General features: G+C 40.1%; 1 protein-coding gene across 1 annotated transcript in view; it reads left to right on the plus strand.

Annotated features, from left to right (window-relative positions):
- The first annotated feature begins 205 nt into the window (after positions 1–205).
- TM7SF3 (transmembrane 7 superfamily member 3) overlaps positions 206–15,313 on the plus strand; it is a 559,640-nt gene continuing 544,532 nt past the window's right edge. The window contains exon 1 of the mRNA XM_044087728.1: positions 206–583. Within this exon, the coding sequence (XP_043943663.1) occupies positions 478–583 (106 nt within the window). The 5' untranslated portion in view covers positions 206–477. The remainder of the gene's footprint in view (positions 584–15,313) is intronic.

Consider the following 15,313-nt stretch of genomic DNA (forward strand, 5'->3'; position numbering starts at 1 on the left):
CAGCGAAGTGAAACGTTTCGCCTTACAAAACAATGAAAATAGTAAGCATGAACAGAAAATATCAACAAAAACAGCTCTTAGTACAACCGCACGATCTACAAACTTACGGCCCACTCCAGTAGGGCAATCGCTTCGCGAGTTGATAGCTACAGGACCGGAAGTTGCTACATTTATATGTCAGATCCCGAGATCCGACTACGCAACACGGAGGAGGAGGAACACGTTACAGAAACTGTCACCCAGTGTTATGTAAAAAAAGTATCACTAAGCTGGAAAGGCTCGTTAAGCACTGCACTACTGTAGTGTGTGAGGTTTCCTTTCTCCGACCTTTTTTTTAATTGTCCAGCCGGCGGATGACTGCCGGTGTGTAAGTTTAGAACATGCATTTTGATGCATGCACTCTTGAAGTCCTAAGAGTGCAGCAGCTTCTTTATCTGGAGCTGGAGTACTTGTTGCTTATGTTGGCTGCTGAAAAGTATGGCGTATATTTTGGGTGCAGAGCAAGTCCCGAAGTTGTTTCTGAAATTCTTGGTGCTTTTTGTCATCACCTTCTGTAATGGAGCCGTTGATCCTACGAGTCCAGGTAAGAGTGATGTGTGCGTATGGGGCTCTTTTTACATATTTATATGTCTCTCTTTTTGTGTGTATACTTATGCATATATGTACATTGAACCATTTATAGATCACTCTTTGACAATTTTTCTCTGCCACAGAGCTACTTACTATATGTTGTTGTTTTGATAAGTAAATGAAGCCAGCAGGCATTGTTAATGGTTGACGCCAATCATTAGAGCACTTGAAACTAAAGTGAATACATAGCAGTTACGATCCAAATCTGTTGTTTTGGTTGGTAAGCTCCTTCTAGTTTAGGTAACAAATTCTTGCTTTATAACATTTTGATACTGTCACTGTGACATAATTGTTTGTTAAATAAAGATATGATTCTCTAAATTGTAAGCTGTCAGTTACGTGATGTATGCATATCTCGTTAATAAACATATGCTGCTAACAGGTAACTAGGCACCTTTGCTTTTTCTCCACTATTAATTGGAGCTGTTGCTTGAGCTTTGTAGATGTGTAACGAGTTGCTTCTTTAAAACTGCACGGATTTCCCTGGTTTTGGCTCAGAATTGCTCAGTCAGCCTCAACCTCTCCTAAAACTGGCAATTTTTGGGAGAAAGGGTGGTGGATTTCACTTTACAGTAAAGACAATATTTAGAGGTATAGGTTCATAGGAATTATGAACACTTAAATGTGATCACCTCTTGCCACTCTTTATGAACACTTAAATGTGATCACCTCACAAATCAGTCAGGTCTGTACTCTGTAAACCTGGTGTAAATTTGGATCTGCCTATCTGATCATCAAAAGTAGCCTTACAGGATGACAGTAGAACTTGGCTGTTCCTGAAGTGGTAACTTATTAAGCTGGAAGATGTTGTTAAGAACCTAGACTTATTTTACTTCAGAAACCAGGGTTTATTCATATTATCTTATGCTGTCCGCATCTCAGTTTAATGGTATTAATGTTTTTAAAAGTGTATATGATTGTTCCCAGTTATTACCGGACCTGATTTGGAAAGCAAGTGAGACTATGCACGTTGGGAAGTTTAACAAGTTAAGAGTTTAGCAATTAGCAACGTGCACTAGTCTCTTTCATTAATTGAAATCGGCTGTGTACCTATTACTCAGTACTGCCTCTACTGTTTTGATACCTGAATGAAAAGAGTAGCAGGTTTTGGTGTAATAATTTATTTTGCAAACAAGACTTTATTTTCTGTTTACAGAGATTGCACAGAGTCCTTACATAACCGACATAACATAAAATATTCATGTTACAATGGGGTACCTACTGTGATGATAAATATGCAACAGTTTCTTGAGTCAGAATTGAACAGATTTATGAGCCACATTTAAGCCTTATAAAATCTACTGCATATAAACTTAAACCATATATGTTATCTGTAATGTGTGTGTTTCTCAGTAGCATTTTAGTGAATGTGGCCTTTTTCTATGCAATGTTTGTGAAGTTTATAAATAAAGTTATAACTTTCTCCTGCTGCTAATTTTATCCAGGATGTGAAGCGTGTAGCAGAAAATTGGAATAGTCTGTCATTCCTCTGCTCATTTATGACAAGATCACTGACTATTCCGGGACCAGGAAGTTAAGGACCTAGAGAGTGCAATTAGGAGCAATAGCAGACAAATGATAATCAAGACCATAAGATGCCTTGCCATGTATTCCTTTAAGCAGACACACTCAAAAGTGTATGAACACTTAAATGTGATCACCTCTTGCCACTCTTATGAACACTTAAATGTGATCACCTCACAAATCAATCAGGTCTGCACTCTGTAAACCTGGTGTAAATTTGGATCTGCTTATCTGATCATCAAAAGTAGCCTTACAAGACGACAGTAGAACTTGGCTGTTCTGTAGTGGTAACTTGTTAAGCTGGAAGATGTTGAGTTAAGAACCTATGCACCCAGCAAATCCTGTTTTATTCGTTGGTGTAAGTTTAGGTCCTAGTACAGGTGATTGTAGAGCCACTGGGTTTGTGGAGAAATAGGGGATCAAATAGGATTGGGTGTTTCATGGTTTGCAAAGTGAGGCACAGGTCACCTTGGAGCAGCCAGTAGGCTACTGAGCATTAGTAGACTTATGTCACTGTATTGCGATAGACGAGAGATTTAAGGCCTTTCCTTTTATTGACTGAGTGATTGTTAAAAATAGTTGGGGTCTTTCCAGTTGAGCCATGTGCTTCAGTTTGTAAATACCAAAGGGGAAATGTATTCAGTGATGGGTCTGATAAAGGAAGAATACAGCGTTAGGTTGACTTCTTTGGATCATGAGGATATTACCTTATAAATTAACTAAGCCAGATGGAAGGACTTCCTGACTATGGTAGAAACCTGTCCGAATGAGAAAGAGAGAGAGTTACCCACATAAGTACTCAGGTTTGTTATGACTGTATCTCTTTGAAGAAGAGTTCCAGTCATAACATATGAGATGAGAGCAGCTTTTATTTGGACGCTACCATACTGCACTTTCTTGCATTTGGCTTGAGACCATTTTCAGTATGTCAGATATGTGCATATCCAGCGCTAGTGGTAGTTCAGTATCAATGGGTGAGCAGATAACATTTCCACCTTACAGTCCTCAGCAAACTTGGTCAACCACACATAATTGATATTGGCTTGAATGTGTGTGAAATAAATGCTGAACAGCAATGATCAGTGTGGTATACCACTACTTATAGTTTTAACTATGAGCAGTTTCATATCCCTTTGTGTATTTGTATAACTGTATTGCTTAACTCATTGCTTTCCAATAAAAGTATTTTCCTATTCACTTTTTAACAATTATGTTTGTTCTATGTAATAATAGAGATGGTATTTGTTGCTGAATCGTGGCACACTGCAGGCATCATCCTCTAATTTGGCCAGACCACTTTGCTTTGTATTATTAGTTGTGGTTGTAATTCTTTGGCTTATTAGAAGGAGTGAATCAGTAACTGGGACATCTCCAGACTCCCAATTTGGAGTGGTGACAGATTACTGCTCTGGGCTAGAATAGAAGGCTTTATTGTTGGACAGCATTACTGGCCTTCCCTGGAAGTGTGTGTGTGTGTGTGTGTGTGTGTGTGTGTGTGTGTGTGTGTGTGTGTGTGTGTGTGTGTGTGTCAGAGAGAGAATATGTAAGGGTTTAAAGTAAATTTACTCTGAGCAAGCTGACACTGGAAAGCCGTGAAATTCAGAGAGAGAGTTGTGAGAAAGGGGTCTTGGAATTTAAGCCAAATACATGTTTGGTAAGGTATTCATTCAGGTACCTATTTATGGGTGTAGATGGTGTAGGCATGTACTCTGGGAGATGGTGCATATTTGCTGCATGCTGTTGTGGCCTGGCTGGTTAGTTTTAGTACTAAAGGAGATCATTTTGTGGTCTGATCTTACCAGGGAGGAGTTAATGCACAGCAAGAAGCAGTATCCCCTCATGTTTGTCTAGGATATTCGTACCTTTAGCTGCTCCAGGGTGTTTGTGTTGAAGTTCAAAAACCTTGAGTTATGGATCATATAAGTCTCCCAGTTTATGGAGGAGTAGTTGAAGTCGTCCATTAGTATGGTGCTAGGTTGAATTATAAGAGATTCTAGTAGGTTTAGGTAGGAGGTATGGTTTTCCAGACTCATGTTATGGTATCTGTAGCTCGCAAGGATATGAGAGGGGGTCGCATCTGTGGTCATTTATGCATGGAGCAGTCTAGAAGTGTACTTGTTCTTTATAAAGGCTGGGACACCTCCTTCCTTTTTTTTATCCTGAGCTGAGGGGGATGGAAATGTATGAAAGGTATTGTGGCCTGTGACAGTCGGGGTGCTCTCCGTGGTTCTGAATCATGTTTCTGCGACTGCGCATATGTCTGCATTGTTCAGGGTGAGGAGTGTTGCCAAGGAGTGCAGTTTTTATTTAAAAACCTAGCTTTAAGCAGCTGTATCATTAGGTAGTCACAAGTGTTTTTTGTTATGCTGGAAGGTTTAACAACTTGGCATGGCCTAAGAAGGCACTATGGGGAAAGATAAAGCTTTTGGCAGTATCAGGAAGCCAAATAGCGACAAGTGAAAACCATCTCTGGCAAAGCATTTTAGTTTGTCGATCATGTCTCCTGAGGCTGACAGATATTGGATCCCCTTGTTGTGATGCCAGAAACTAAGACAGTTGTTGAAGCTGATCATTTTTGCTGGTACTGTGATGTCATCATTGGTGAAGGTAGGATGCAACTCGAGTCTAGATTCGTACCTGCCTGGGACACACATTCAGAGAACTGCATAATGTATCTCTTCATATAGTCCAGTGAAGTATGTCTTAGGTCGTTTATGCCCACATGGACTATGGCCAAGTCATACTGGTACTTGTTGTTTAAAGACCCAAGTGCATGCCTGATCTGGCGGATCGTGGCTCAAGATGGAAAGCTGACTGTGATCTTCTCCTTGTTTAGCCTGGTAAGGGGGGCATCAGTATGTCTTACAATGGAATCTCTAGTAACTAGAAAGTTTGGTTGTGTGGTGTGTTGCCTCATGGGCTTGGAAGCAGTGCTGCTTTGATTTTCAGACTTGTGGGTTGTGTAAGGTGCTGTCTTTTGAGTGTGCATGGGGCCACTGAGAGATGCTTTTAGGCGGTCTTGGAGGTTTGGGTAGATTACATGTGAGTACCTCCACGTATGTGGGTCTATATGTTTGTTCCTTAGTATTTGTAGTGAGTGTTTTGGGAGTAACTCTTGACAACCCACTTTACATTTTCTATGTGTGTATGTGAGAATTTTGTCTCCAGTGACATTGTGTATCTACATCTCTCATACACTGTTTGTCTGTTCTAAAATTAAATGCTTGTCATTCAACATGAGGCAGTTACTACACTGCCTCAAGATGCCCATATCCACCAGCCCAGAAGCAGAGATGATAGGAATGCACTTATCCATTATACCATATCCTTAGTAGATGGAAAGGAGTAAGGGAGAGTCACTTAAAGTTCTAAGTGAGTGTTTAGTAGTATACTACAGAGGTGCTGCCTTCTGCACAAACTGTCAGCTCTTCAAGCATCTGTATATAGTAGGACACTATGGACAGTATTTCCTACAGAATATTTTGAAATCGGAGAGGTTTGGTTATGTACAAGGCATGGCATGAGTAACTGCATTTAGACCAGCAGGATGAAATACTTTTATGCAGTTAAGCCCTTAAGCCAATCAGGTAAGCACAAAATAAGCCATCACCAGCAGTTTCCAACTTGGATGGGTTGAATCTCCCATCTACTCCCACCAGAGTGCAGACTAAAACCATCTGAATGTAAAACAAACTCGTTTTGATTTCAAGTGCAGTAACAAGTGCTTTACAACAAAATGCAGAACACCTGCTTTATCAAGAATACTTGGACATAAGTTCATAAACTTCTACAAACACAGAAAAACTTTGCAAATCTTAGAAATATTTTGGCAAAGTCAGAATAGCTTTTGCAGTATCACAGGAGGTTAGGAAATATCAGAATACCGTTAAAATGACCTAAGAGCAATATTGTGACAAACAAGTGGCATTTCTTTAACAAGTGTATGTTGAAAAACAGTGATAAATTCAACAAAGTCAATAAATGCAGCACATAACTGTTAAATAACATTGGGATGGTTAGAGCAAGTGCAAAAAATATTGAAACCATTTGTGGACCTGCAAAGCTGATATTGGATGCAATCCAAGGTCTTGTAGGTGCAGGAGACTTCCTGTTATCCTGCCTGTCTTTAACCAGTCATCAAATTGCTGCCATAGTCATAGCAAAAGACAATAGAGAAAAACACTTCTGCCTCCTCTTGGCTAAATAATGACAAACATTTGAATTTAGACTTCATATTCATTAGAAAATGCATACTAACACACGTCCTGTTATTCTAGCTGATTTATAACCTATAAATGCTATTTTGTGTGCTTTTTCTGATTGACCAGACATTTGTTTATCCAGTCTAAGGTCCAGTCCCAGCAAGACCGGATAAGAGGGAGTCTACTGTGCAGGTTTCCAAGCCAGGCATAGGGAAGCTCTGAATAAATAAGCACAGTCTCAGCATCATCCACCCCTACTCAGTACCTAGCTTGTTTAGGCTTATATGAGAATTTTAGTTGTAGAGTGGGGAGTTAAACTTATTTTTGCATTTTTCTTGAGTATGGTCCATGTTTACATTTATCTGCATTTCTTTATGCATGGTGTCTTGCTTTAGCACTATATCAGATACTGTGCTGTATGCACTTGATGTATTTTAATCAGCTGTACTGTCTGCTTTAGTCGGATTCAGTACCTTGTATTTGTAACTGTGTTATTCTGCAGTAGGGCTTTAAGCTGTTTATGAACCTGTGTCTGCTGATACTATGCTATGTGTCATTAGTGAAGGAATGCTAGAAGTGTTATTTGCTAATCAGACTTAATTTTTAGCAGTCTGCTTCATAAGCCTAATATATGTGTGTGTGTGTGTGTGTGTGTGTGTGTGTGTGTGTGTGTGAACTCCGGTCCGCTAATAATTGGTAGTTGATTTTTACGTGCCGAGTTACCAGCCCTGACACACAACCTCCAACGAAGGTACGCCCATTCACGCATGTCTCTACGCAGAAGATGCTCTAGCTGAGAATTGAACCGGACAGCGTCTTACTGTGAGGTGACAACGCTACCGCAGCACCACCGCGGGACTATATATATATATATATATATATATATATATATATATATATATAATTGCTTTTGATGGGGCTGTGAAGGTTTAAATATTGAATAAACCAGGATACTAGCATTACATGCACATGAATCCTAAAACGTTGATGTCCACCAGTATTGTTTATGTAACCAGTCTGATTGCATTTACATTTACCTTTGTGGGTAACATTTTTGCTTCTGATGATTTGGCATTATGTGCATGCTGTAAAGAATGTTGGAGTTTATCTTGGAATGCTTCTAAAATAATTTGCCTTAAATAAGGTATCTGAAGCAGGGTTTTGAAAAGCATTTTAAACTACTACTGCTAGAAATGTAATGTTCCTTTGCAATTATAGTGGGAAAACATGCTAAACTTAAGTCTGAATATAGACATCACATGCAAATATGTTCTGACCTTTTGCAAGCTAATAGTTACACCCCATAATGAAAGTTGGTAGCTGCATGGTCTATCGTTCTTTTTTAGTAGCCCGCACTTTTGATAGCTGTTGAGGTGCTCCTAGAGTTAAAGAAGCACTGAAGGTCACACGTACATATTAGAACAATTAAGATATTGGAGTAACATAGCCTGCTCACTGCAGTAACCTAGCTAGTTTCTTGACCAGTAAGAAGGTGAAGTCATTTGCATGAATGGCCTCAGTATGATTTCTTGACTGTTGGTTTATTGAATGTTACCCTGAGGAAATACTGTTTGTTAGCATGGTTTGTGATTTTCCCATGAGGATTTTGGGTGGACCCTGATTTTTCATACCCCATTCCCATCCACATCTGACTTTATTTCATTTTAAATATACTGTTGCCTTATTGGAAATAACCCCACTAAGAGATGAAAAAGAGAATTATATTTGTATTTTGGCATTTGTTGGGTAGCTGTTAATATTTATGTATCCTATCCCATCCCTGAGTAGAACTACAATTGGTGAACATATTTGTTAGGTGTACCAGTATTTAAAACCACATAGTGCATATATACTCAACACATAATTGAACTGTAACTTTTACTATTCATATTTAAGCTTAAAGGGACAATCCCATTGTTTAAAATTAGGGTCCGAGTTAAACTGACACAGGTCATGCCCACTTCAACACTTCACTTTCATTCCCACCCACAGTGTAATTTAACTTTTAAATATCCTGTAAATTCACAGTTCCTGTCTTGTTTCAGCTCCCAGGATAAACTAATCTTTGGATTTGTGTTCCTCTCTGACTTCTCTTGGATTGGGGAACTGTGCTCCTAACTCATGGCTCATGTTTAAAATAAAGAAAGCTGTGTCAGGGAAAAGGTACATCAGTGTATACTAATTTTTACATTTTGTATCGCTCGTGTTTCTACAGATGTACAAGCAGCCCATAAAAAAATAGTGCGTTTGTCTAGTAGTGTTCAGAAATCAGCACATATAAAACTAGAAACTAAAAAAGGACAGAAGTGTGTGTCTACTAATGCTCCAACCGTCTGTCACACACTTGCTTTCTATGGAATTACTAGCAGGTCAGAAAGTCACTATACCAGGCTGGTATTCAAAAGTCAGAAGACAATAAAACTTGAAAGAGAGAAATATGGTTTCCACTACTGTTTGCCTGACTCATGTGCTTTATCATAAAGTTGTTGTAGGTGGCCAGGATTCACAATCAACACATAATAAAATATGAAATGAAAGAAACAAAAAAAACTCTGTTTACTAATGTTTTAAAAGCTTTACATTGCTGATGTGCGTTCTAGAGTAGTAGCAGCAGCAGTCAGGTCGTAAAATGTCTTAAAGGCTACTTTCCTCAATAGGTTTAATGCACAGATTAAACTAATGAATGGCTCACAGGGAGAGCTGTTGTCATTACAATTGTAATTTGACATGGAATTTTGCTAACACCTTTGAAACTTCCTTCAGGCCTTCTTCCCCCACCCCCCTCAGCCAAAGGTGAGCATGCTCAGAAAGGCAAGCCTGAAATGAAAACAAAGGCTGAATCAAAACAAAAAAAATCCCTGGGACTGCCCTTTTTTAACTAAGCTGCATTGATAATTATGAACAAAAAATGCTACCAAGCCCACTTGTTGCATCACTCTCAATGCTGCAGCCAAAGATTCAATTACTGGAGTAGCTAACTGCATAAAAACAAAATGTCTTGTTTATACAAAAAAAAATGCACTATACAAATTGCTTAATAAAATGTAGTCAAATTGCCTGTCCAGATAGCTTTTTATAGAGGTCCATATTGACAGCATTACAACATTTTTGTAAGTGATTATTCGTATTTCTGTCATCCATTTATAATATGGAGCCCAAATATTGGTTCTCTAGAACTTGCCCTTTGAACAAACAGACAGCACTTTTTACTAGGGTAATGTAGTTTGAACTGTTTAGGCCTATTACATTCACAGATGAAAACCTGTCTCATTGTTTATGACTTAACCCATATTGTTTAAAAACCTCATCTGTCCCCTTCCAAATACAATCACAAAATATTCCACACAGTATGTGAATCACAGAGAAAATAGTAGCAAAAAAATATCCGGACCGAGGCTATCCACATCCACAAATGTGTTAAAAAAAAAAACAGTTTAGAGTAGCTGTATGGACATGCTGAAACATTGCTACATTTTTATTGGATATAGAGTTATTCGTGGATTTCTAACACTAACTTATGACATTGTGAGATGCAGTATGGAGTTTAATAATTTTTTGAGTTTGTTTCACGCTGTTTCACGGGTCTTCCAAATACAATAAGTTATTATTTAGTTGATATGATGGTAACAAACATACCTCATTACTTCAGAAACACCTGTGTTAAGCCAGAGACGTTTTTAGTCATCATTGTCCTGGAAAAGCATTCTGGTCGCATTATAACATCATATACCTCTTTCAAACTCCAAGAAATTTTCATTGTGCATAAGACTCTACCTTTAAATTTATATTTAACTAATTTTGAATGAAGCCCTGTTTGCTGTTCTTCATATTTAAAGTTGACTTTGAGTTTTTACAGATGTAGAACTCCATCTAATAAAGAACTGCATTAAATTTAAATGTAACTACTGCTGCTAAAATACTTCAGAGTTAAGAGCACTATTACAGTGTTGTGATAGTGAACGTATATATTAGCAAAAAAAGAAGTTTGGCTATTTTAAATAGAGGTAGTCACTCATCAAACACCAACACTTGCAGCTGTAGCTCCCTGCATAATGCCAATATCCTACTTGGCCACTTCTGCTTAAAAAGTGGGAAAAAGTACTATAACCACATGTTGCAGATTTTTTTTTTAGCAAAGTCGAAAACAGCTGCTAGACAGTGGGCAGGATTCACGAAGCCTCCATGTAAGAGTTACAAGGCTTACACGGAGGCTGCAGTTAAACGGTGTGACGTTAGCATGTCATGCATATGCATGAGGGCATGCTGAATCACACCTAAGGCTTACACGGTCCGTGGAAGACAGTAGGGGGCATGTCCGTAGGCCGAGCCCTGCAAACGGACACACCCCCAGAAGAGTAAAAGTCCCGAAAGTAAACCCCCACGACAGAGTCCATGGAAATGTGAATCAACACAACACATGCCCCCACAGACTATGAACATAAAATATATAAATGAACATGTTATATATTTTTTTTAAATTGTAAAGATGTTTGCCCGTGAGTGCGCTCGTTTGCGCGGGCGTGCCTGTAGCTAAGCCACAGTTAGCAGTCAGTGGAAAAGCATATAAGAACTAAATATGCAAAGTAAGTCAAAAAGCAATAGCGTAGCGGTAGAGACGTCGGCTGAAGAGCAGGCAGTCATGGTTCGAGCCCCCATAACATCAATTTTTATCTTTACTGAAATAAGCATGAAACAAGTCCCTGACATATATGTACACGTATAAAATTATATTTTATGTAAAATGTAATGAAATGGGCCATTTATTTTGAAGAAATGTGAGATAAAATAATAAAAAATGCCAGATGTGCCTATAGCTGAGCTACAGTTTAACAAGTTGAGTGCATCTGCCCGTAGGTGAGCAGTGGTTTAACAGGTGCAAAATGAGTGCCCGTAGGTGAGCAGTGGTTTAACACGCTGAAACTGTGTGCCCGTAGCTGAGCAGAATATGCGTGCTGACAGCCAAATGAAGGGTAAACCAGCGTAGCCCGTTTGTGCGGAGCTGCATGCCGCGCCAACAAGCTAACCGACGGGCAACGTTGAGCAAGCTGTAACAAAACTGCCTTTACACAGACACACCTCCTAGCCTGTGTAGACAGTCATAAAATATAAAAAGCAGTGGCCAGGTTCGAACCCAGGATACCATGCACCATAGTCAAGGTACTGAACCACTAAGCCATGACAGCTGTTCTTAGAAATACAGTAATAGCAAATATATAGGAATGAATAGAAAGAGGAGCATGACAAAGCAGGTTTTGTGAAGCTGATACAATTCCAAAATGGCCAATCACAGATAAGTGTGGGAAAACGGCATATATAAGCCCCATAGGCGGGAATACACAGCATAACCGATTGTAGAACCAACTTGCAGCCAGAATGTCAGGTGTAGGTGAGGGTAGTTGCTTTCGAGCACAGAGGTGGGGCGTTGAGGAGTCCAAATATATGGTTTGGCTCCTTGTCCACAATCATGAGGCCCAACTCATGCAGGGCCAGGTCCTGTGGGGAGCATATAGGGCTGAGGCGTGGGACCGGTTGGCTCATGATCTTACCAGTGCCACAGGGATACCAAGGACTGGTGAGCAGGTCCGTCACCACCATGCAGACCTGAAGAGACGGAAGCAGGACCAACTGAACCGTTGGATCCAGGAGGCCCGGCAAATGCCCAACGCCCCACTACTGAGTAAGTTACATCTAATTATTTATGTAAGAAATTAACCTAGCTGATATTATGGAGATGTGTATTCCAATATTACTTTATTTATATTACAGCTGCAGGTGTTCGTTCTGCGAACCGTAGAGCCTATGGTGATAGGCTGGTGCTGTTGCGCCACCAGGCAGGTCAGTAATCCTCTCCCTGTAACTGTAAATAAATATAAAAGTATGACAGTTATCAAAAGAGTGCAGTGTAGTCACTAAGTAATAAAATGTGCAAGTAACAGTGTAAGAGGGTTTGCAAGTATTGCTTGATTACAAAAGTGTGTTGCAGTCTGTAATCCAAACAGAAAAATGAAAATGTCTGAAATAAAGATGTCCCACCTGTAATATAATAATACACAACCTGCAGCAGGATGAAAAGTACAGCTGCATTAGCTGAGTAAAACACATGTGTGAAATATATCCCTGTTGAAATACAGAAACATGACAGAAGTGAGACTGTTGGAAAGGATTGTAATAACTACAGGTAAAACATGTCAATAAAGCCTAGAAGTAAGTACCATCCTGAATTGTAAAAATAAAACAAGTGAGAGAGTGTGAGAAAGAGTTATGAATCCACCAATAAAGTAGTAATAACTCCTGAATAAAGTATACTGCAGTCAGTACAGAATGAAATGAATGTGACAAGCAGAACCAAACTGCAAAATGTGTTCAAAATGTTCCTGCAGCTGGAATGTGTATCCCAAAATCTGGATATGTTGCTCTCAGTCTGCAGTATGCAGATAGTATGGTTGTCTGAAATACCAAACATCCACAGTTGACTATAGCTATATAAAGCAAATGTAGCAGGATGATGTAGCTGAACAGAGCCAGATATGAATGTGTATGAATAAAAATGAAAATGTATATTGATGTAGCAGTAACATTCCTATCACCAACTTGAAGTAGTTATCACATAGGAAACTGTAGGTAGAACTGTAGTGTGTATATATTTCAGCTATTAGAAATGTACAGCATATGTATTGGTATTTGAAGGTGTTAATTAAATTTTCTTCACCCTACCCTATAACCACATATAATCCATTCCATGTGAAATTGGTATGTGCAATCACAATTAACACCCCTGGACATTTGTCCTATTGGGTCATACATATTTGCATGTACGTTGATGCATCTGCCCTGTTTATACATCCAAACCTGATGGCCTTTTGCCATCAGTCAACCCTGCATGTTGTTGGACTGTGTATTGCTGTTCAAATTATGCATGTGTTATGCTTGCTGTTCAATGGTTTGAATATCTGGGTGTTTGGTTAATGGGAATACTAATGCATGCTGTTACAACTAATTGTGAATGGTATTGTATGTTACTAACCCAAACTGTCATGACATAATGCAAAACATAGGACGACAGGGAAGGCGGGTTCCAGCGGACCCACCTCTCCCACCTCAGCTGGCGAGTGCACCTGGCAGTAGTGCCCAGTCCGGACCCTCCTCCGGTGGCCCTGTGCCACCTGTGGGTGGAAGCGCTGCAGGGGATAGGGCTCGTCCCCCCTCTGCAAGTGTGGCCGGATGAGAACAACCACTCACCCTCCGTAGTGTCCAGACTGTGGTGCGTAGGGAGATCCAGGAAGCTGTTCTTGGGCCCTTATGCCAGCTTGAGGCACAGGTGGCGCAACTAACGGGTGTGCCTGCTGCCCGGCATACACAGCCCCCAGCACAGCCCTGTCCTGGGCAGTGAAGGCACAGTGGCAACTGCCCATGGGTGGGGATATCAGTTCCACTGTTGCCATCTGTGGGCTCATGGGCTCTAGATATCCAAACATCCATCCCCGTCAATTGTGTATCTCCCCACACGTGTCATACACCGCCCCTGTATGCGTCTTGTTTGTCTTGTCTGTTGACCTACCCAACCTACCTCCCCAGCTATACCGACTTCCTTTACCTGACATACCACTCTCACCTGAAAAAAAAAAAAAAAAAGGGCACTCTGTACCCACAAAAAATTACACCCCATACATAGCTGCCCATTTCGCACACATGTCTGCTGGACATGGAAACTGTCAATTACAATTGGCTGTACAACAAGTATTATTGTTGTCCTTATACCTCTCTCAGGGGTGGAAGGTTTCAAATGTCACACCAAATTACAAACATATGCACAGCTGTTGCTGATGAAGAAATGGGCAGCTATGGGCCTTACCTACATTCCCTCCTGCAAAACCCAGGCTTGTTTCCCTACTGTCTTACCTTCTTTGTGACCCCTTTTTCACCACTTTCCTGTCTCCCCATTTTCATTTCTTTCAAAGAAAATAGCGCGGGTGTGCGCAAGAGTAAGCACTTTTTAGTGGTTGTAAGCAGGTGTGCGCGGAGCTGAATGCCAGTGCGCATGCGGGAGCTCCGCGCAAACCAGTGCTAACCCAGTTACAACTGCTTAAAAGTGCCTTAGTCACTCTGAATGACAGGTCCTGTAGTCTGTTCAAAAGCAAAATAAAATCCCACTGCCAGTCCCGAACCCAGGACCTTGGAAACAGTAGCCTGCATGACTTACCACTAAGCCATGACTGTTATATAAGAACATTGTGCTACAATAAATATATCATGTAATAGTAGGAATGAATGTAAAGGGAATATAGGATGTGTAGTACACAAAGCATGTCATGTATATGTACTGTCAAATCTAGTGGATTTCTATAATAGTAGTGTGCGAACAGAAACAGCCATGCTAGTTGGTAGCTAGTAGATAATAATGTCACTGTAGCACCTTGCAAGCCACACACATACTCACAGCAGGATAATCACTGCCCATACCCCACAACCTCTTACAGGAACACATCCGGACCAAGTAATTAAATATGTGGAGCAAAGGGCCAAAAACAGGGACACATTCCAAATAATGTTACAACAAACTTAGACAGTTCAGAGAGTAACAGGTTCTGCATTTTGTTGGATGTTTGGAAGGGTATGAAGTCAGAAACTTAAATGTTTGTCACTATAGTCTGACTTGAGCCCAGAGTGATTTGCCAGAAAGAGCTGTTCATGAGATATTGACGAAAATATGAAGCAGAAATGTGGACCACCTGCAAATATCTGTACACTTGAGAGGTCTGACACTGCCATATTTGAATAGTTAAGAGCCTAGACATAGCAGCAGTGACTGAGTTACAGGGATGCCCCACAGACTCCATGTGAAATGTACAAACAGTAGGCAGAAAGGTGTTACAACACATGCAATGGTAACTATGAAGTACTGAGTATGCACCACTTGCACAGCAGAAATAGTGTAGCAATACATATGCTCATGCTAT

Source organism: Protopterus annectens, chromosome 11.part0 (genome assembly GCF_019279795.1).
Source record: "Protopterus annectens isolate FY-2018-M chromosome 11.part0, PAN1.0, whole genome shotgun sequence".
In the NCBI taxonomy this organism is placed as follows: Eukaryota; Metazoa; Chordata; order Ceratodontiformes; family Protopteridae; genus Protopterus; species Protopterus annectens.